This window comes from Odontesthes bonariensis, chromosome 15 (genome assembly GCF_027942865.1).
Source record: "Odontesthes bonariensis isolate fOdoBon6 chromosome 15, fOdoBon6.hap1, whole genome shotgun sequence".
NCBI lineage: Eukaryota > Metazoa > Chordata > Actinopteri > Atheriniformes > Atherinopsidae > Odontesthes > Odontesthes bonariensis.
In genome coordinates, this window is record NC_134520.1 from 8,674,102 (window position 1) to 8,697,818 (window position 23,717).

A 23,717-nucleotide genomic window follows, 5' to 3' on the forward strand; every position below is an offset into this window, starting at 1 on the left:
GGCTGAGTAATGAAGATGGATGCATTCTGTTATCAGGCAGCCACTTAGTGGGGCCTGATGTAACCTTAAACATTGAGGATAGCTCAGTTGCACAAAGAATCTAATTAATGAATAGCAGCCATGAAAGAGGACAAGGCAAGTGTGCATTTGCAGATGAATTCCAGACACTAATCAAACACTGTTTAAGTGGTTTGGTTTGTCTCCAGAGCGAGGCGATATTTGCTGAGGACTTAGGGCAGTGTTTGCATGCTGGCTTAATGATTGCATGCATCTTTTAGTGTTTTTATACATGTGCCTGTGTATGGGCTTTTATTCCTGTTTTAAGTGTTATATACACTGGTGCCAAGCCTAAAGTAATAGAGGACTAAAAGCACAAAAGTGGTGTGAAGCTGCATTAGTGTGAATTTATTCAAACATTAGGATTTTGTTGTTCATGCCACACAGCAGGTTTTCCATATGTAGGCATTTGAATCCCTTTGGCTCTGTAGCTCGATGTATTTTGGCTGTTTGAAGCTGGGGACATTCTCTAGATTTTAAAACAAATTTAAAACTACAGCTTGGTCAGTACACTTGATATTTTAAAAAGAGTAGGCAGCTATAGACAGCCATTGCACATTATCATATGTAAGGTGCAGGACTCTCCCCATGAATTGGTAGAAAGTGATTTTGAAACTAAGTTTAAGGACAGTGTGTATTCTGTGCCTGTAATTGTTGGACAATGATCAGGGCAAATCTTTTTGTAGGTGCCTAAGATTTTGATAAGACTGTGTGTCTTTTTGACCTCGGTCTGGATTTCTATGTACATTTATGCTAGCTGTTTTAGCAGGTTGAATTGACCAATCAAAGCTCTGTGGCCAGAATTAGTAATAGTGTTCACACTGACAGTGAGCAAATGTTAGCATATATAGTGGCTATTGTGGCTATATCTAGAGGTAGCCTGTTTTAAAAGGTTTTCCTAAAACACGACTGAAGGTTTAGCAGGTGTTGGACAAAATTAAATTTATAGTTTATGATCATTCTGTCAAGTTATAAAGTTTAACAGTTCATCCTGAGAGAACCCTGAATGTCACAGCCATCTTTCACAACCAAATGGCTTCACTGACTGAGCACCCAACAAATGCCCGATACCTCTCCATGTGTCTCTGCCTTAAGATCATACGATTATTGTGATGAAAAGTGAAGTCAATGATGATCCGACCAGAGTGACTACGAGGTTATATCATGGGACTCCATTCTTTTTCTTATCCAGTACCAGCTGCAGAGGAGTTCTCCGTGGCGGTTGCTGGGTTTCCAGTGGCAGACATGGCTTGTGCTGATCACCACGTTTGTTCTGCTGGGACTGGTTCCTTATGCTGTTCACTGCATGATGACGGTGTTCACCAACCCTCCTCCTCCTGTCTCCTTTAAAGTGGCAGCAGCCTCTTTTGGTTTACTGACTGAGCTTCTGCTCATCAAGTAAGTGTTTAATATTTTACCCTCTATCCGTTTACCTTCATATCTGTATTTTTTTTAGAGGGCTGTTTGAAGTTACATGGGCTTAACTTCATGCAACATGAATCACATGACTGAACTGATGATAACACTCCTTTCATGTGACTGCATTCACTTTTGTCAGATGTATGTTTCCAAGTTCTAGTTCCTTTTTTATTTGAGTTTAAAAGTAGTGTTCATGTCATCCAAACAAACTATTTCTGAAAACATGTAGTTGTCTGACCCACAGCATGCCCCTTCTCTCTTGTTTTCAGTCAGTCATGCTTTCTTTCCATTTTGACACTTTTACCTGGAAAGTGTCTGCAGTACTATAAACCATTAGCAAACAAACAGTGTGTTTTTATTAACGTCTATCTTGTAAGTAATGCATTAGATTCCTGGCATAAACAACATCTACTCTCTGATCTAAAAGCAACATATGGCAGATACTGTAATCAGATTACAAATACGGTCATGTAATTAGTAAATGCCAAAAGCAGTTAGTCACCCAGGCTGCACTTTTATGATGAATTCAAACTGTGTTATGTGGAAGTAAGGTTCATTATTGTAGTTTTAAAAAAAATAAATCTATGTTTTTAATTTGACTTCTATATCTTTGCACCAACGAGCCAATGCTGGGCTCTATACAAGCTTCCCTTTACTTACAATTAGCTGTAAAATATGATTGTAGTTTTAGAAATGACCCTCTGATTACCCTGAGGAGCTTTTTCTGCGAGCAACAAAATTAAAACTTGTCTTGTACATGTGTCCTTCCTCCAGTCTTTTTCTTAACTAGAGGAAAAGAGGCTGTTTGTAATTAACTTAACAAGGCCCTTAACTTTTTTTACCCCATTAACTGCCTTTGCAAGGAATGCAGCAAGTCAACTGGTCATTAATAAATGTGGTAGCTGTGGTGGTGTGCTTCTGCTTCATTATGTTGTTGAAGCCCTTGTCCACGCTAGTAATGAGCTGTAATTTTATGACAGGAAATTGGTTTGTTTACAACACGTTCAGCAGTCTGAGACGGTCGCATTGTTCACAGATCTGGGCTGCAGGTATTGTTTGACTTAAAATAGGTTCAAATATGCTGTGTTTAACATGTTCATACCTATCTGTGAATCAGTTGAAGTAAGTGAGTTTGTGCTGAGGTTTTAAAGTTTTAGTGAGAACCACAGTGGATCTTCATTGTTAGGGAAACAGTAATATACGTAAGTGTTCTACACAGGTTCTCTGCTGACTGATGCCTGCATTATTACTGCTACAATAAGAAGGTTGGTGGGTGCCCTTATTAGGATTGGTGGTCTTTACAGACCTGTGCCCTGTGGTATTAGAGCTGCCTGGGATGTGCCAGCCTCCTGCTGCCCCCTGTCAGTGTGCATCTCAATCACACTTCAGCCCCGCGGGTTCAGCTCTTGTAAGAAGCAAACCCCCCAGTCCCCTCGCCAGCTCCTCTGACCCCCATCTTTCAGCCACCAATCCACTTCTAAGTCTTCCAAACAAGGATGAGACCAAGCTAAACAAGCAAACAGCTTACAATCTTACATCTTTACAAAAATATTCAATGTAATTGCATTCAGTTTGCATTAATTGTAGAAGACAGACTTTCTACAAAGAAAAAAAGGATCCTACATACACCAGAAACTGTTGTAAAACCTTAAAATTATGCTTTTGACTTGTTTTGAAGTACAGTGATCTTTGTTATGCACGTTCCTGGGCCTGAAATTGACCTGGATTGACCGGAGGCTGAGATTCCACAGTTCACAACTTTTTTTCAAGTCATTTGTGTTTCTTGGCACGCACCACACCGTTTAGCTTTACTGTCACTTCATATTTTTGTGGGGTTTTCATTGTTGTTTTTGTGGCCTTTTCTGCATGACAACAAATTCATGTGTACGGCTGCACATGTACATGGCTCACGTTGAGATTTTATGGCAGTGGTGCTACATCCCACAACTGTGCGTGAGGCCCAAGAGCAAAAAAATTGACAAACTCTGTGGCGTTACTTTGATATTTGAGGGTAAATGTTCTTTTTGTGTTTGAAAGAAATATGATAAGTCATTTTGTAGAATTACAATGCTTACCCTTGTTTTGACTGATTCTTGAATTTGATCATATGAGTGTTTAAAAATCGTAAAAATTGTGACTAGATGTGTACTAACTGTTGTTGACTAATTGTTTATTGACATTTCTTAAGGAATTTCTTGCAGCAAATGAACATTTGAGCGTTACAGTAATTTACTAAATGATGTGTCCTGGTATTACAGGCTTTGTAACAACATGAAAGGGGTGTTTCTGCATCAACAAAGCTTTTACGTAATTTTTGTCCTATAGAAAAAAAATATATGTAAAAGCTTAAAAGCTCTCAAAGCTCAAAAAACAATGACATTTGAAAATCCCCAAGCTAATTGAAAAACACAGGGAAATTGAGAAAATATCTACAGCAATTTGACTGCACAAGGTCGGCATTTGGGAAGAATGTTGCAAATATAGATGCACATACAGAAAACAGAACCAAATATAAAAACAAGCTTCAAATTGCCCAGACCAGCACTGAAATCTTTCCATGGGGCTGTTAAGAGTGGCAGCCGGGACATCCTTGTTGAACCCGTAGTTTGTGATACAACAAGTGCGTCCCAGCTGTAGTCAACCATTTTTAATATCTTCTAAAAGCAAATCTCAGCTTGTTTCAGGATTTTCTTGATATTTTGCGTGCGTGTCTCTAAATTCTGCAGTAACAGGTGGAAAAGTCCTCTTAATTTGCAACATGTGTTAAAAGTAACCACCAACATTATTTTAGGATTCAGTGCAACTTACAAATGTGGGATTTGTCCTCCTGACAAACTCAAATAAAGCTTCTGTAGGTGGTCGTTGGCTTCCTTTGAATGTTTTGACCCTCCGAAACAACCTTTGATATACGCCCCTCTTCCAGCTGCAGGTCTGTTACTGGACACATTCACAAAGTCACAAAATATTTGTCAGGCATGAACTGCGTTTCGGAAGGCTGTCACACAATATGCGCCCTTTCCTTCCTTTACTGTCATGGCGAGAGTTTGCGGTGCTGAGACAGAGCCCTGACCGTGCAGCTCTGCACTGTGAATTTTTATATGCCACTGCCTGGAGGTTAGAAACTCTCATTATGCCTTGTTAGATTTATTAAAATAGATTATGGAAATGTTAATTAAGTCATTAATTACATTATTTAAGCAGCATTGACAGATAAGGAGTATGTATGTGTATGTGTGTGTGAGGGGAAGAGGAGAGGTGGGGGGTGTCAAGCTCCCTGGGTGGTTTAAAAGGATGTGATTGGTGACAAGGGACACTGTGGAGATGGCGTCTAACCAGTAGTGCTGACATGATACAAAGTGGCCTACACTGCTCTCTCACCTCACGCTACTGTCTACAGCAGTTTGCAGATCTGCCTGAGGACGAGTCGCCCTTCTGCAGATGTATGAGCCCACAAATTTGCCGTTTTCAAGTGGCAACTACACTTACAGTGAGTTAAGAGGGTTTAGGGATGGAGAACACGTCTCTCAGAGCAAACACTTTTTGCATTCCACTTTACATTTTTTCTTTCTGTGAACATTTGGACGATGCATTTTCAGTGACATTTGAGCGGAGGCCTCAAGCCATATTTCCAGCTGTTCAAGAGGAAAACACAACAGCACAATTGTAAGATGAATTACCCACAAGTTGATACTATGGACTCTCTTATCTGTTGACACTTTAGTTACCACAAAGCACAAGAAATGTGTTTTCCAATTCTCTGAGAATTGAGCTTTTCGTTGTACCATCAAACCTATATTAAGGGAGAGAAAATTGCTCTGATCACACTTGATAAGAACAAATGATAGATGTTGTAAACAAGCAGAATGCTTCAATTCTGATGTGAACCATTGATTTGCCTCGGCAGCCAATTACTATGTGGGCTGAGGTTATCCATTCAGTCAGTCTGCTGAGAGAGACACCCCATCCCCACCCCCATTTCCGTGTCCATTCTACTTTTTTGTTCCAAAAAATGGCTGAATTAAAATGTATTATCAACTCTTGTAGTTGAAAAAGAACTGCAGGAAATAATGAGTCTTGTTCCTCTGACCTTCCATCAGGGTGCCAGACACCACTGAAAGGTGTATGTCTTGATATTAAGTGGCTGCTGATTGTAGGAAGTGATACAATGTGTAGCTGTTCAATACCTTGGAGTCAAGCTATGACAATTAGCCTCCACATCAGTCACATGAACCTAATGATTATGAACTGATTGCTGTTAGTTAATATGCACCAGCATGATTCACATAGTTCTCAAACAAAAAGAGGGCTTTTCTTTCTGTTATAGTAACTGACTATTGACAGTGACTAAATAAGATACAAATGTATACACAATATATTATCATAGTGTCTCCCTCTGTGTTGCTGTGTTCCTCTAATGGTCAGCAACATACAGCCATGTGAGAGAGAAAGTCCACCCTTTTTCAAATCTCAAAGGTTTTACGTATGAAAACAAAATCTTAATGTAGGAGGATGAGTCTCATCCCTGCTCCCAAAATGGGTGAGATTGCCGCCTCACTGCAGTTTATTATATTGCCATCACTACCTGGGACACGTTATAAAAAGGGATGGACTCTATCTCGACCTCCTTAGCTCTTGGGTTTCGTGACCGCCTGCTTCTGAGTCGTCTTGCGCCGAGCTTCCTGTGTTACCGGTGCAGCCATGTGTTGCGGGTCTCATGTTGGCGCATTTGGGTCATCCTTCTTATTGGTCCGTTCGGGTCCTCCCACTGATGCTGCCTAGGTGGAGCAAGCACCTTACCCCAACAGGTGATACACGCCACTGATTGGCCCTGAATTAAAGAGCTGCTCTATGCAGAGAAACGCTGTGCTGCTTTGCTTGGATCCTGTTCTGCTTTGCTTGGATCCTGTGCTGCTTTGCTTGGATCCTGTTCTGCTTTGCTTGGATCCTGTGCTGCTTTGCTTGGATCTTGTTCTGCTTTGCTTGGATCCTGTGCTGCTTTGCTTGGATCTTGTTCTGCTTTGCTTGGATCCTGTTCTGCTTTGCTTGGATCTTGTTCTGCTTTGCTTGGATCTTGTTCTGCTTTGCTTGGATCTTGTTCTGCTTTGCTTGGATCTTGTTCTGCTTTGCTTGGATCCTGTGCTGCTTTGCTTGGATCTTGTTCTGCTTTGCTTGGATCTTGTTCTGCTTTGCTTGGATCCTGTGCTGCTTTGCTTGGATCTTGTTCTGCTTTGCTTGGAACCTGTTCTGCTTTGCTTGGATCCTGTGCTGCTTTGCTTGGATCTTGTTCTGCTTTGCTTGGATCTTGTTCTGCTTTGCTTGGATCTTGTTCTGCTTTGCTTGGATCCTGTTCTGCTTTGCTTGGATCTTGTTCTGCTTTGCTTGGATCCTGTGCTGCTTTGCTTGGATCTTGTTCTGCTTTGCTTGGATCCTGTGCTGCTTTGCTTGGATCCTGTGCTGCTTTGCTTGGATCTTGTTCTGCTTTGCTTGGATCTTGTTCTGCTTTGCTTGGATCTTGTGCTGCTTTGCTTGGATCCTGTTCTGCTTTGCTTGGATCCTGTGCTGCTTTGTTTGGATCCTGTTCTGCTTTGCTTGGATCCTGTTCTGCTTTGCTTGGATCTTGTTCTGCTTTGCTTGGATCCTGTTCTGCTTTGCTTGGATCTTGTTCTGCTTTGCTTGGATCCTGTTCTGCTTTGCTTGGATCCTGTGCTGCTTTGCTTGGATCCTGTGCTGCTTTGCTTGGATCTTGTTCTGCTTTGCTTGGATCTTGTTCTGCTTTGCTTGGATCTTGTTCTGCTTTGCTTGGATCCTGTGCTGCTTTGCTTGGATCTTGTTCTGCTTTGCTTGGAACCTGTTCTGCTTTGCTTGGATCTTGTTCTACTTTGCTTGGATCTTGTTCTGCTTTGCTTGGATCTTGTTCTGCTTTGCTTGGATCTTGTTCTACTTTGCTTGGATCCTGTTCTGCTTTGCTTGGATCCTGTTCTGCTTTGCTTGGATCCTGTTCTGCTTTGCTTGGATCCTGTGCTGCTTCGCTTGGATCCTGTGCTGCTTTGCTTGGATCCTGTTCTGCTTTGCTTATATCTTGTTCTGCTTTGCTTATATGTTGTTCTGCTTTGCTTGGATCCTGTTCTGCTTTGCTTGGATCCTGTTCTGCTTTGCTTATATCTTGTTCTGCTTTGCTTGGATCCTTTTCTGCTTTGCTTGGATCCTGTTCTGCTTTGCTTATATCTTGTTCTGCTTTGCTTGGATCCTGTTCTGCTTTGCTTATATCTTGTTCTGCTTTGCTTGGATCCTGTTCTGCCTCCTTTAGCGATAATGGTACATGTAACAAATGCAGTCTTTTTGTAGTTTTGGAGGCGAGGTTATCTGAATTGGAAGCTCGGCTCTGCACTGTTGAAAATCAACCGATAGCGAGCCAGGCCCCTTTTGCCAGTGTGGAGCCACCTAGCGTAGCTAGCTCCATTAGCCGCCCCCAGGCAGAACCCGAGCAGCCGGGATTACATCGTGGCTGGGTGACTGTCAGGAAGAGGCATAGCTCTAAAGTCAAGCCCGTTGTTCACCATCGACCTGTCCACGCTTCTAACAGATTTTCCCCACTCAGCGACACACCCGCTGAGGACAAAACCCTGGTAATTGGCAGCTCTATAGTCAGAAACGTGGCATTAGAGACACCAGCGGCCATAGTCAAATGCATTCCAGGGGTCAGAGCGGGCGACATAGAATCCTATTTAAAACTGCTGGCTAAGGATAAACGTAAATATGGTAAAATAGTTATTCACGTCGGCGTTAATGACACCCGGTTACGCCAATCGGAGGTCACTAAAATTAATGTTGCATCGGTGTGTGATTTTGCCAAAACAATGTCGGACTCCGTAGTTTTCTCTGGACCCCTGCCAAATCTGACCAGTGATGACATGTTTAGCCGCATGTCGTCCTACAATCGCTGGTTGTCTAGATGGTGTCCAGCAAACAACGTGGGCTACATAGATAATTGGCAATCTTTCTGGAGAAAACCTGGTCTGATGAGGAGAGATGGCATCCATCCCACTTTGGAAGGAGCAGCTCTCATTTCTAGAAATATGGATGAATTTATTTGCCACCCTAAAACATGACAACCCAGGGCTCAGACCAGGATGCAGAGTTGTAGTCTTACACACTTCTCTGCAGCTTCCCACCTGCTGCTACCCACCCAATCAATTAACACAAAAGGAGCAAATCCTCTTGTGCAAAAAGAAATTATTAAAACAAAAACTTTAACTGAACAAAAACATCAAACTATTAAATGTGGTTTGCTGAATATCAGATCTCTCCTTTCGAAGTCTCTGTTAGTGAATGAGTTGATTTGTGATCATCATATTGATATATTTTGTCTTACAGAAACCTGGCTGCAGCAGGAGGATCATGTTAGCATTAATGAAGCAACTCCCTCTGACTGTTTAAATGTTCACGTTCCTCGAACCACAGGCAGAGGAGGAGGAGTGGCAGCTATTTTCAGATCAGGGTTACTCATCAGTCCCAGACCCAAGATTAGTTTGAGCTCTTTTGAATATCTGATTCTCAGTTTTTCCCACGCAAAGTGGAAATCCCAGAAACCTCTTGTGTTTGTTGTTGTGTATCGTCCACCTGGCCCTTATTCTGAGTTTCTGTCTGAATTCTCAGAGTTTTTATCCCAGTTAGTGCTGAGTACAGATAAAGTCATTGTAGTGGGTGACTTTAATATTCATGTAGATGTTGAAAATGACTGCCTGAATATGAACTTTAATTCTATATTAGACTCTATTGGATTTTCTCAGAGTATTCACAGACCGACTCACTGCCTTAATCACACCCTTGATCTTGTTCTGACTTATGGCATTGAGAGTGAACAGTTAACAGTGTTCCCTCATAACCCTGTCTTATCTGACCATTTTCTGATAACCTTTGAGTTTACATTACTTGACTATACAGTTTCTGAGAAGAAATTTACATATAGAAGGTGTCTATCAGAGGATGCTGTAACCAGATTTAAAGAATTAATTCCATCATCCTTTTCTTCACTGCCATGTGCAGATATGACAGAGGACGACTACATAAACTTTACTCCAGCAGCACTTGACTCTCTTGTTGACAGCACTATAGTTTCAATGCGTACAGCACTGGACAATGTTGCCCCTCTGAAAAGGAAGGTAATCAGTCAGAAGAGGTTGGCTCCTTGGTATAATTCACAGCTGCGTGCTTTAAAGCAGACTGCAAGAAAGCTGGAGAGACAGTGGCGTTCCTCTAATTTAGAAGAGTCTCAGTTAGTCTGGAAAGATAGTTTAACAATGTATAAGAAAGCCCTTCGTAAAGCTAGAACTGCTTATTATTCATCATTGATAGAAGAGAATAAGAACAATCCCAGGTTTCTTTTCAGCACTGTAGCCAGTCTGACTAAGAGTCCGAGCTCTGCTGAGCCAGTTATTCCTTTAACTCTCAGCAGTGATGATTTCATGAGCTTCTTTATTAATAAAATTGTTTCTATCAGAGAGAAGATTGATGGAGTCCTTCCCACTATTATCAGTGATGTATCATCAAGTACAGCAGCTTTAGAAGTATCTTTAGAACCTGATTTGTATTTAGACGGCTTCTGCCCAGTTGATCTCTCTGAACTAACAACAGCAATAGTCTCTTCTAAACCATCAACTTGTGTTTTAGACCCAATCCCAACCAGACTGTTCAAGGAGGTTTTCCCATTAATTGACACTTCCATATTGGATTTGATCAATCTGTCTTTGTTGACAGGATATGTACCTCAGACTTTTAAGGTTGCTGTAATTAAACCTTTACTTAAAAAACCTACTCTTGATTCAGAAGTGTTGGCTCATTATAGACCTATATCCAATCTCCCTTTTATGTCTAAAGTTCTTGAAAAAATAGTTGCAGCTCAGCTTTGTGATCACTTACACAGAAATAATCTGTTTGAAGAGTTTCAGTCAGGATTCAGAGTGCATCATAGCACAGAAACTGCACTGCTGAAAGTTACCAATGATCTCCTCTTAGCCTCTGATAGCGGACTTGTGTCTGTGCTTGTCCTGTTGGATCTCAGTGCTGCATTTGATACGGTCGATCACAGTATCTTATTACACAGACTTGAACATGTTATTGGGATTAAAGGAACTGCATTAGGCTGGTTTAAATCATATTTATCTGATAGATTTCAGTTTGTTCTTGTAAATGAAGAATCTTCCTCACACACCAGAGTAAGTCATGGAGTTCCTCAGGGTTCTGTGCTTGGACCGATTCTTTTTACTTTATACATGCTTCCATTAGGTAACATTATTAGACAGCATGGCATAAATTTCCATTGCTATGCTGATGATACTCAGCTGTACTTATCTATAAAACCAGATGAAACCAATAGGTTGGTCAGACTACAAGCATGTCTTAAAGACATAAAGACCTGGATGACTCAGAACTGTCTGCTGCTAAATTCAGACAAAACTGAAGTCGTTATCTTTGGACCTGAGCGTTTCAGGGAGAAATTGTCTAGCTATATAGTTACTCTAGATGGTATTTCCTTGGCTTCTAGTTCTACAGTGAGGAACCTTGGAGTTATTTTTGACCAGAACTTATCATTTGACTCGCATATAAAACAGGTTTCTAGGACTGCCTTCTTTCACCTTCGTAATATTGTTAAAATCAGGAACATCTTGTCTCAGAGTGATGCAGAAAAACTAATTCATGCATTTGTTACTTCAAGATTGGACTACTGTAATTCTTTATTATTGGGCTGTCCTACATATTCTCTGAAAAGCCTTCAGTTGATCCAAAATGCTGCAGCCAGAGTTCTGATGAGAACTAACAGGAGAGATCATATTTCTCCAGTTTTAGCTTCTCTTCATTGGCTCCCTGTTAAATTCAGAATAGAATTTAAGATTCTTCTCCTTACATATAAAACTCTTAATGACCGAGCTCCATCATATCTTAAAGATCTCATTGTAAGATATTTTCCTAACAGAGCACTTCGCTCCCAAACTGCAGGTTTACTTGAGGTTCCCAGAGTTTCTAAAAGTAGAATGGGAGGCAGAGCCTTCAGTTATCAGGCCCCTCAATTGTGGAATAAGCTGCCAGTAAATGTCCGGGAAGCAGACACCCTTTCCACTTTTAAGACCAGGCTTAAAACTTTCCTTTTTTATAAAGCTTATAGTTAGGTATGTTGAATCTGATAGTGTGTCTGCTAGTGTGTCTTGTTCTGCCTCCACCTCTGGCACCCTCTATACTTTCATTACCCCCTACCCAAACCAGGGTTTGAATCCCATTCCCGCTTATCTTACCTCTTTTATTTCTCCCCCTACCCGAACCAGGGTTTGCATCCCCACCCCGCTGTGACTGGTGTGCAGTTGGTGAGAGGCTGAGGTAGCTTGTGGCTGTAAAAAGATGGTTGTTGTGGTGTGAGGAGCAGATCTATATAGGGAGTATAGGGAATTACTCACTGAGTCTGGTCCTTTACTTTATTTTATTATTTATTTTTTCGTTAGCACAAGTTTCTTGTGTTTACCTTGAATAGGGATGGCTCATGTGATCCTGAAACATCCCATAGTTAAGCTGCTATAGGCCTAGACTGCTGGGGGGCCTCATCTGACACACCTTTCCTCACTTTACTCTCTTTATGTATATGTGATATTATTGTGGTCATTAACTCGTGTTTCCCTGTTCCAACAGATATCCTTTGAATGGTGTTACAGTGCCGCCGTCGCGGTGGCCCCCTGCCCCCCTCCCCATTCCCCCCCCCCCTTCCCCCCCCCTTTTTCTGTCTTCTCAAACCCCAGCTGGTCGAGGCGGATGGCCACCCTTCCTGAGTCTGGTTCTGCCAGAGGTTTCTTCCTGTTAAAAGGGAGTCGTTTCTCTCCACAGTCGCCTCAGGCACGCCGCTCAGGCCGGGAGATTGGACCGAAAAACAAAAAGTTTTCAGTGCAATCTGTTGGTTTTCTTAGCTAGGAAATTGTTTTTGAATTGGCTCTATATGAACGAATTGGATTATTTTATGAATTATGATTATTATTAATTAATTGAATTCCAATTGGCTTGAATTGGACTTACTATCTAAGTGCCTTGAGATGACATTTGTTGTATTTGGCGCTATATAAATAAAAATGAATTGAATTGAATTGAATTGAATTGTTCTGCTTTGCTTGGATCCTGTTCTGCTTTGCTTGGATCCTGTTCTGCTTTGCTTGGAACCTGTTCTGCTTTGCTTGGATCCCGTGCTGCTTTGCTTGGATCTTGTTCTGCTTTGCTTGGATCTTGTTCTGCTTTGCTTGGATCTTTTTCTGCTTTGCTTGGATCTTGTTCTGCTTTGCTTGGATCCTGTGCTGCTTTGCTTGGATCTTGTTCTGCTTTGCTTGGATCCCGTGCTGCTTTGCTTGGATCCTGTTCTGCTTTGCTTGGATCTTGTTCTGCTTTGCTTGGATCTTGTTCTGCTTTGCTTGGATCCTGTTCTGCTTTGCTTGGATCCTGTTCTGCTTTGCTTGGATCTTGTTCTGCTTTGCTTGGATCCTGTGCTGCTTTGCTTGGATCCTGTTCTGCTTTGCTTATATCTTGTTCTGCTTTGCTTGGATCCTGTTCTGCTTTGCTTATATCTTGTTCTGCTTTGCTTGGATCCTGTTCTGCTTTGCTTGGATCCTGTTCTGCTTAGCTTATATCTTGTTCTGCTTTGCTTGGATCCTGTTCTGCTTTGCTGAATTACTTTGCCCTGCCGCATCACTCTGTTGCTGCTGTGGACACTCGTCCTACAACGGGCGTGTGAAATTTTAATCGTCTCCTTTATCTGACAGAATATATCATATGTATTTTATGTTGCTGACAGTCAAAGGTGGTTCTTTCCCTCTTCCTGTGTGCTGTGTGTATCCTGGGTGTTTGATTTCTCTTCACTGAGTGAGTCTGCCACATGTGACTGAGGTGACCTTTATTTTGTATTTGTTTGGGACTTCCCACCCCGCCTTTGGACCCATTTCTCACACTGGTAAGCTTCAGCACTGAATAGGTTCACCTTCCCTATTTCACCGTTTCCCTGTGTTCATGTCAGTTCTTATGGTTTTTAAACTTTTTAAATGGTTGCTTATGGTTTCTTAATAAAATTAATCTTTTCTTTTAACTGGAACTACATTCCCTGCCTTCTATTAACAAGCTTGTGTGGTTTGTGGTTGATGTAACCACTGAATTATTTCCCTGAGTGAAATTCCCAGGGTGGCGTTGTCACTTCACACATTTACTCTTCCTCAACCTTTGTATCTGGATCTTCCCTCGGTTATCGCCACATTGAGATTAGGTAAATGATGAAAAATGCAGAAATTGTGTGTGAAAAACGAAGTACTCCATGAAAATCCATGATTCAACAGATGGTAGAAAAACAATTAGGGGTTTTCTTTATGAAGTTGTCCGTCTAACATTATTCTGGGGGGATATTGATCCAGTTTTATTTACAGCGTTACTTCACTTCATTGAGATTTGTTGGTATTCATTTATTTCACAGCTCTCTTAAGGTTCCATCACGGTATTTCAATCAGGCTGAGGTCTGGACTTTGATTGGATCATTGCAAAACCTCGGTTTTTTTGTTTGTTTTATTCCTTTTTTAGACATTCTGTTGTACATTTGCTGTGTTTCTCCAGGCCTTGAGGCTACAAAATAGCCCAAATCATCAAACTTTCACCACCGTGCTTGACAGTTGGTATGAGGCGCTTGTGCGGATATCTTGTGTTTGGTTTCATGCAAACATAAGTGCATTATGACCAAACATTATTACTTTGGTCTTGTCTTGTCTGTCCACGGGACACGGTTCCTTCCCTTCTGTGTCTTGTGGTTTGTTCAGATGCAGCTTTTCAAACCTTCGTCGTTTAGAGAGTCGACGCTTTCTCCCACAACCCTTCCAAACACTTCATTCTTGTTCAGACTTAAGATAATCCAGATAACCAAGGCCTATAAAGTCTGAGATGTAGCTCATAGTTTTTGTTTTTTTTCTGATCACAGTATGTCCTCAGATTAAACTTGCTGGGATGTCCACTACAGCAAAGATTGAAAAGTGTTTTCCAGCTGTGAATATCATTCTCACAGTAGAATGATGGACTCCAAATAGTTTGGAAATGGTCTGATAACCCTTAACAGATTGATGGGCAGCAACATTTGCTTCATTAAGATCATTGCTGATGTCTTTCCTACTCGGCACTGTTAACAAACACCAGACCAGCAAACTGCAAAAACTTCTGCTTTTATAGGCACTTGATGATAATCAGTTGATTAGTTAAATGAGTTCATTTGATCAGCAGAATCTGACTGACTCTCTTAATTCCCATGGAAGCAGTAATGGTGGACTTCATATGTCTTGAAAAGTAAAATCTAAAGATGGTGAACGTTCCTTTTCTCAGGACTGTGCCAAAAAACAGGATGGAGGTAACTTTTTTTCAGCGAACCTTTGTGAAGAAGGGGCGTTGATTCTGTGTTCACTCGAGTTTTAAACGACAAAACTGATGTTTGTAAGTCTGTTTCTCATACATACTTTGGCCATTTTTTATTACGATAGCAGAACGCCGTTTGTACTATGCAGTGAGCCACCGCAGTAGAGTCGCACTGCTGTGTCGTTCAGCATCACACTGTCTCCAGATCACACAGATATCTGGAAATCTGTCTCAGATGGTCTCCACAACAACTGGGGTTTGCCTTCATTTGTTGTATCTTTTAACATATCATTGTCATCTCATTAACATTTATTCTTTTCTAAAACGCAGTTCTTTCTGGGAAATCATTGGGGAAGCAAAGCAGCTATGCTCAAAATTTAAAATGAAAGTTTCTTCTAAAGAATCACTACATCATATTTCTGGTGTGCCCAGGTCACAGACGGTACGGTGCTGGTTGAATGCAATAGTATTTGCAGTCGTGGTATTTCTGCAAACGTGCACTTCTGAAGACTTTATGCTTGCTCATGAAAACTCAGTTTATTCCACAGAGTGTGTAAGTTATTGTGAATGCTCTACTTGGGTCATTGCAAAGATATGTCTCCGCTCCTCAGGCACAAGCTAAACGGACACACCACTAGTGGTTTTAATCTCCAAGCTGAGTAGGTTGATTGTAGGTGGACATGAAGTTTTGAGGTAACCAGCATTAAAAGTGAAAACAGAGGGAGAACGAGTACAGTACTTCCAAAGTTTCCATTTTAACACCTTACAATATTTGTTATGTTTATTTAATCTGTGATAGAAAGACATAGAAAGAAAAATCTAGTTCGCACAGTGCTCTGCAACATTTTAATCAACTGTATCGGGGGGTTTTTTTAGCCTTTTTAAGGCTTTTGTACATAAACAAGTGAATACTGCCAGTGTAAACCATTTCAAAACAGCAATACCGCAGGAACAAAAGCAGCAGCAGGAGTGCTTTTCTTAACTTGTCTGACATCTGTAGAGAGAAACGTAAAGTTACATACTACCATTTTGCCTTTGCGTGTTTCCACATCTCCCTGTAATCACAGAAGCTAAAAGAACTGCCCCCTCCCCAAAAAGTTTACAGTGATGTAAATTAGTATAGACCCCTGAGTGCACGATGAGTCAATAGCCCCTTTCACACTGCGACCCGCTATCTTAGCGGGTCCAAATTGCACCTTCGACCCGCGTCGAGCAATGTGAACGCTTGGCGTGTCAGGGTGACCCGCACTGCACGAAAAGAGGGATTTGTGTCACTGTGGACGGCAGTGAACATCCGCGAATTTGCCTAATTTTCGGACGCACCTGGGCGCTTGCAGGCAGACAAACTTTAAGTTTGTTGAGCGAGAAAATCGTCGGAAACGAACCCGACTCGCGGCGGGCTCTCACAGCGGGGTGCTAATGGCCCAGCGATTAGCACCCCGCTGTGAGAGTGCCTGGACCTCTCACTGGCCTCGCTGGTATTGGACGAAAAAGGCACGTGATTACATGAAAAAGCTCCTGTAAAGCTGACCGCCCATTGGCCAATAAGGTTAATATATGCATACTTTATATGGGCATATCACTCAGCAATTATGATTAATAATTGTGATAATGATTACTAATATTCCTGGGATGTTTGTGTACTTCATATATTCACGTCATTCTTATAAGCTGCACTATGACTAGGCTAATGCAGGCATGAATGACGTGAATCTATTGAGGAAATGAAAAAGGAAACTTTTTTTTTTTAAAGCGCTTTTATTGCCACACCACACAATGTACATAGCTTACATTGTAATAAGAACCATATTGATAATAAAGAATTGAAAACTATATACACACACACACTGCTGTAGCCTACAATATACACAATAAGCCTAAACGCCGCCGTTTGGAATCCGCATTCTTCGCATTACTCCGGTCCCTGCAGGGTCTGCGGGAGTTGTCAGACGTCCTCATCCTGGATCAGAAGCTGGCTTCTGGGAGCTGTTGGAATAACCAATAAATAATCAAAACATAGTCTATCCATGCACAGCATATTGACAACTTGTCCATAAAGTAACAAAAGTCATATTGACAGCGTATATGTTCTTACTCTCTTTCACTCTTCTGTGGTGAGACTGTGAGTATTTCGGGTTGGCTTCAAGACGCGCCTGTCGCACAGCACACAGGTCCGTCACGCAGCTAAAAAAAACAAACAAACAAGAGGAATGAATAAAATGACCAGTGCTTAAAAGTATCAGTGCCAGCCGTGATAAATGTCAGCGCCTCTCACCCTCGATAGTGTCCCCGTCTACCTCTCTGAAGTTCGGACTGTTTGACACCGCCTCCTTCAAGCGACTCGTTACATCCATATTGTGAGGTGACAGTAGCCTGTAAAAACAACAGGCCTATGGTTAATAAAAAAAAACTGCATTGACGTAACGTAACATCGGGTCCAACTCAACTAGATATTGGGAGAACATTCACTTATTCTTACCCTTGACCTGGATTATAATGCCACGGTGAGTTATGCAGGCGGCGAACTGCTTCCTATAAATTGAAAACACGAAATTCATTTTTTTAAATAAAGCAACTCACACTGGTTTTCACGTGATGGACACAATTAAGTTGAGTTTAGCCTAAAGCCACAGTCAATAACCTACTCTTACCGCGATTTTCGGATTCTGTATCCGCCTTCTCTTGGGGGTGCGCTCTTCAACTTCTCTGGAATGTAACTTCAGTCCGTTCTCGACGGCCATCTTGCCTCCAACCTAGCGAATCTCTGGTCGATTCCCTCCAGAACCCTCTCCACGACCGTATCCACAGTGCTGGCCACCATACGAGACATCCCGGTCATAGCATTCAACAGGACTTTCATTTGATCTGCCTGTAAGCAAGTGAGTAAGTAAGTTTAATATACAGCACATTTAAAATCAGCGAGAACTGTCCCAAGTGCTGTACAGTGTCAACAAGACTAAAATTAAACAATCAAATGGTCATGTGCAAGTAGAAAAAAACACACAAACCTGTAGACCCGCAGAGAGTTGCTGGGGAGTTGAAAGCAAGTCGTCTTCCAGCCATTGTATTTCGCAAACCAGGGCAGTTTTCACAGCACGGGACCTCAGCGATTTCTGTCTGCCTTTCTGCCGCCAGATCTGCTCCTTAAACTTTTTGTTTACACTGCACGACACAATGTTTCTCACACGTGATTGAACGAGAGCTTATGCGAGCCGTTAAGCTCCACCAATCATATGCGTAAACGTCATTACACGGAATACTCGCGAGACAACCTCCCGTCCTTTTGCTATTTAATGTTGTCTGACCACAGCTGGCAATTTGCACTGTTTTGACACAAAAATGGACTCTGCGAGGACAAAGAAAAGACCTCGGCGATATTGTGACCATTGTGACACCGAATTAAGCCATACACAATAAAACACTGAGCGCACTACTGCACATAATGTATACAGGCCAGATTTCTATATTTTTATTTCTATATTTCTATTTTATTTAAGAAACCTTTTAGAATATTGCTGTTGCATGCTTATTTTATCTTTATCTTATCTTTATTATTATACATTTGGACATCCAGTGCGGGCAACAAAGAAAAGAATTTCATTGTTCAGGGAAACACGTTTCTAACTGCACATATGACAATAAACCTTTGAATCCTTGAATCCTTGAATTTTGCCCACAAAAAGCGGTATTACAAAAGAGGTGTTTGGGAGAAAAAAAAACAGATATGCATCACCTGTCACCAGCAGACAGCGTGCACCTCTTCTTTTTCAAGACAACACAGCAACAAACTTGGCTGGAGTTGGAGGTGATAGTGATGAACGTGTAGAAACAGGCCTGCCCACCCCCACCTCACCTCACCCCACCCCACTTGAAAATGACTGTGGCAGCTCCTGACCTGATCACTGGCATTTACATATTAAAGGCTCTCCTAAGTAGGGGAGGGGAGGGGGGCATGGGGGAGCAGTTGCCAGGTCAATTTGCGACAACTTGGGCCAAGTTTTCACTTTTACCACCGCAAATGCAGGGGCTTAACGTATGCGGACATGTAAGGGGCCACATACATCCACAAATCCCTCTTTTCATGCAGTGCCGTGTCGCCTGAAGCCGAGTTCAGGGGGAGTTGCCTAGTGGCAGAGCGTCACACGAAACACATAAAATGCTGGGCGTGTACAATGACGTAGGCACAAGCCATGCGTCGGAGGTAGGGTGAAATACACCTGTCTGCATCAAATTTTTCAAACAAACGATGGCGGGACACCTTGAGAACTCGTTTTTGCAATGCAGTTCATGGAGATGTTACTTTACGGTGCGTCTTGCTGCGTGGGAAACCGCGCTCTCCCATCTTTCTCGCCAGCCCTTCCAGCAGAGGTCCATCTTTCACCGTCCCCGAAATGTGGCGGAAAATAACGTCCTCTGTTCGGGGGCTGAGGAGCTCGCGGACCTCCTTGTCTCCCCAGTTGGCCATATTAAAAAATGTCTCCAACTTGATGTAGGCTAAAACAGAGTAAAACTTGTCCTCACCTGTCGCTGTTGTTCTGAATCAGCTGTCCATTCTGTCTTTTAAACTCCTCACGTCACGCCCACGTCCGACCCGCGTCGATTGTGTTCACACCAAACTCGGCTCGGCAAAAAGACTAGGGTCCGACGCGGGTCGAAAGGCGAGTCGAGTTGACGCGGCAGCCCGGGTCGGCAGTGTGAACACAACAGCGGACACGCTAAATTCGCGAATTAAACGCGGGTTATTCAGCAGTGTGAAAGGGGCTAATCAAAGTTTTTCAGTAATTTCCCAGGAAATGACAGACTAAAATACCTTTAAGAATGCGTTCAAAAGTACTTTTTAGTATACAGGTCACTATTTTCAAGTCAGGTCATACAAAAATATATATATCTATCTATATATATATAGATAGATATATATTCTGGGACTTTAAATGGTAAAAGCCCTGGTATGAAACATGGACAACATGGACAGTAGACACCTGATCATGTTCAGACTATATCCGGTCTTCGTTCAGTCTGTGATCTGCCGAAACAAGTCTGTTCTGTAGCACCTCAAAATGAGAAGCATCAATGGATGTTCTTCAGGGAATGTGTATGACTTAGGCCACAGACTGTCTGAACTGTTTGGGTGGCACATGAAGGAGCAGCAGTTTATCATTATGAGTTTGCATCAATTTTCTTGAATAACATGAAAGACACGGTTTGACTGGACCGTTCTATTGCATCATGTCAGGATGAAAAGCAATCCGGATTAAACAGGAGTCTCCCACACACTTTAAAGACTCATTTAATGGTAGGGCAGGGACTTAATAATAAGACTGGGATTATGTTATTACTAAAAAAAAGTTATTTGGCATCAGTGTGAATGTAACTAATTGGACTTTGGTGACAGAAAGATGTGGGATGAAGCCTGCAGACTTCTTTTCCTAATACTGTTGGTGGGTGGTGTTTTCACAGGTGTCTGTCGAGTTACTTCAGCAGTCGCTACCGCCAGGCTGAGCAGAGCGCTTTCATAGTCCAGCCCAGAAGCAGTCCGGAATGCCGGGACCACTCTGACTCAACTTCAGCTGCAGCAGGTCACACTTCATCAGCACCATTGACCAGTCAAGGAGAGGAGAAAGTGGAGGTGTTGAAGAGTAAACATCTCAGCTTTTTCTGAATCAGACGGAGTTTACAGAATTCAGGGTGCCAGTAAATCTTTTGTGTATTAGATGTGTCTAACAGCGATTCAGAGAATCACAACAGTATATCATTGTGGCATTTATGAGATCTTACTCTAAGAAACCTATTTACGAGGTGCAAAACAGTCTTGTTTTTCCACTGTGTTAAACCTTACACCCTCACTTTATACCATAAATACATTAGCACAAGTTTCAAATTGATGACAAGAAAGAGAATGCACGTAGCTTGCATGAGTGTGTTCTGGCACAGCGAAGGAAAAAAAGCCTGAAATCACTCTCTTTCCTTAATGATGCCCACACAGAGACAATGGGGTGCCGCTCTGATTAGTGTCACCTGTCCTTGTGCATCTCATCAGCTCCATTATGGCTCCAACTCCCATGCTTCTTCTGCTAATTGAATAGCCCGTGAAGTGGTGACGAGCACGGGGGCGAGAGCAACGTCTGTCCCACTGCTGCTTTAGAAATGAAAGGAAAGCTTCCCATAGAGACCCGGGCTCTGGAAACATAAACCATTATCAGACAGATAAAAAAGTGCTAACAAGTAGCCCTCATGTTACATTACCATCATATTAAGAATAGATTGTTTTTCATGTATAACAGCTTTGAATTAGCAGCGGCTTTATATTTTCAGCAAGGATGCATCATCTCTTCACAAGTTCAGATGCTTCATTAGTAAGGGTCGGATGAGAAGATTAAAAGTACTTGCTTAAACATCCGTCAAATATACAGATAAAGCCAGCTGCTGGTTAGCTTAGCTTAGCACAGATACCAGAAATGGGTAATTGTGCAGCATTGCTCAATCAAATGGCTTCAAAATAGTGTATAGTAAATGTACCTTTAATGCAAACCTAGAGAGATTTGTGAACCCCAAGGCTACGTGCTTGTGACTTGTTTTGAACTGCACTGATCTTTGTTATGCACATTTCCGGGCCCTTTCCTTACATCACACCATTTCGCTTTACAGTTGCTTGACATTTTTGGCTTTTGATCTTTGTTGCTTTGTGATACATTTGCAGTACTCACATGGAGATCTGTTTTGATAACACTGGTGTCGCACCCCACAACTGTAAGGAGAGCCAAAGAGCAGAAAAATTGCAAAATTCTTTCGAGTTACTTGTAATGTATCTTTTGTACCTGTTTATTCCATAATAAATCTAACATCCCTGTACGTTATTTTCCCAAAAGTGTAACAATCCATGTCTTGAAATCTTTGGATGGTAAGCGCATCTATATCAGCAGATGTTTTGCTGAAAGCAGCGTCAACGTGTGATCTCACGTTGTAAGACGTGTAAGCTCTAACTACGTATATTCTTCTAACCCTCAGTTTGCGTTTCATGATTTCTTGACAAAATAAACCAAGCCCAAGCCATTCAAGAGTGAGAACAAAATGGAAAAGTGAAAAGGGCTGTGGAAACATTGTGCCAGAGTCATGGAGTCAAAAAATGTCATCCTGCACCCCTTCTACTCCTCACCAATATCCTAATCAACAGTTTCAAAAGTGTTCATTGTCTTGTAGCAAGATGTCATATGAGGCGTTGTGAGATGTTGAAAGTACACATCATCATGTAGCGACACGTTTAATGGCAACAACTGGGATTCCATATTAACAAAGGGAAAAGAGACAGAAAAACTCAGTCTCTAAAAAACTTTTGAGCCTTTCTCGCAAATTTGCACAGTGTGTCCCTTCCATACGTTCTGACATCAGATCGGTATGAAACTGAATTCAAGTTCTGGGCATTTCTGAAATTGTATCAATTCCTGTAACGTCCAGAAACTGAAAAAAAGGTAATATTGTTGTTTTTGTTTTCAAACTTATTTACTCTGTCTGTTCTCTTAGCCCGTATATATAATGTATAAATTGATGTAAAAAATGCTTTGGGAGTTGCTACATCATTTTTGTCAAGCATGGGTAAATGTTTTTCTTGAGCACTTCCTTGGACTAGTTTTAGCCATGTTTTATATTTTTTGTGGTCCTTGTGATTTGTTCATGTGAGAAAGAAATGACAAATTCACGACTCAAACAACAGTTTCTCCAGTTTTTTATCAAATTTCTAACAAGATTGACATAACAGAGAACATATGAGCTGGTTTACAGAAATATTTTCATCCTTTTGTTCATCAACATAGTGACATGTAATGTATGTCGTATCAAAGAATTCCTCGTATATCAGATGTAGTACTACCAGTTAAATAGCTAGTTAGCTACATATCAACTGATTTTTTTCATTTGATAGATTGGTTGTGCTACAACAGTGTCATTAATATTTCCACTTTGGCTGACTGCAAAACAGCTCAGTTTGGCATTTCAGAGCAGTTTTCCAATATGACATTCAAGATGCTGATCGAATTTCTAGTTCACAAAGTGTACAAAATGGAACACACAGCCCTTTTTTTAGCCCATACAAAGCTTTTCCAGAGCAGCCCAAGTCCTGATACAACTGTTTTCCTTTTTAATGTCTGCCACACATTCTGTAATTAAGTGCTCCTCTTTAACGGCATTGCATAGGAAACTGTCCTGTAAGGCATATTGAATTAACAAATGTTGTCACTGTACATCGGTATTGAACTGTGTCATTAAAAATCTTTTGTAAATAACAAATAAAAACTGAGACAACTGAGAGATACGTTTCATGTTTCATGCCATACGTTTACAGTGAATGGTTTTCAGCTCTATTGTATTCGGTCATTGGAAAATACATGTGACATCATTCTTATCTGCAAATAATGACGTTTCATTTTTATTGTAGAAACATTGCAGCTGTGATGCAGTGTACCTGTCCTGCGAGGCCGGAGCTTTGCAGTTATCTGCATGTGTCTGGGGTTCAGTTACTATGAAAGCACCCTTCTCACTCTTGCTCTGTGAGCTCTGCAGGCTCATTGTGATCAGTCCCTCTCTGTTTCACTTCTCGGTCACCATCAAGTGACTTTCAGCTGTGCACCTCCTTCGCTCCAGCCTTTCCACAGACAGAATTGACTTCACAACAATATCTCACACTGCTTTTTCTGTTAAATGCCACAACAGCAGTGACCCCCACGCCTGCATGGTACAGAGGCTCAATGTGTGCATGTGCGGCCAGATGGACACTTTCAGGAGTGTATGAGTGTGGATTATTCTTCAGGCTACATCTGGGGCTCCACATGGTACAGCAGACT

The 23,717-nt window shown here is 41.7% G+C and overlaps 1 protein-coding gene and 1 long non-coding RNA gene across 3 annotated transcripts in view; one reads left to right on the top strand and one right to left on the bottom strand.

Annotated features, from left to right (window-relative positions):
* The window catches only part of LOC142400202 (uncharacterized), a 106,710-nt gene extending 83,528 nt beyond the window's left edge, over positions 1 to 23,182 (top strand). Inside the window, exons 4-5 of the mRNA XM_075484921.1 lie at positions 1,250 to 1,455; positions 20,341 to 23,182. Of these exons, the coding sequence (XP_075341036.1) occupies positions 1,250 to 1,455; positions 20,341 to 20,542 (408 nt within the window). The 3' untranslated portion in view covers positions 20,543 to 23,182. The remainder of the gene's footprint in view (positions 1 to 1,249; positions 1,456 to 20,340) is intronic.
* LOC142400999 (uncharacterized) lies at positions 17,162 to 18,021 on the bottom strand. 2 transcript variants are annotated; one of them, XR_012773032.1, is made up of 4 exons: positions 17,892 to 17,944; positions 17,535 to 17,752; positions 17,363 to 17,415; positions 17,162 to 17,256 (listed from the first exon to the last, which is right to left on the bottom strand). It is a non-coding gene; the product is annotated as an uncharacterized LOC142400999 (long non-coding RNA). The 2 variants fall into 2 exon arrangements; XR_012773031.1 differs by having other exon boundaries at positions 17,535 to 18,021.
* Positions 23,183 to 23,717: the final 535 nt, after the last annotated feature.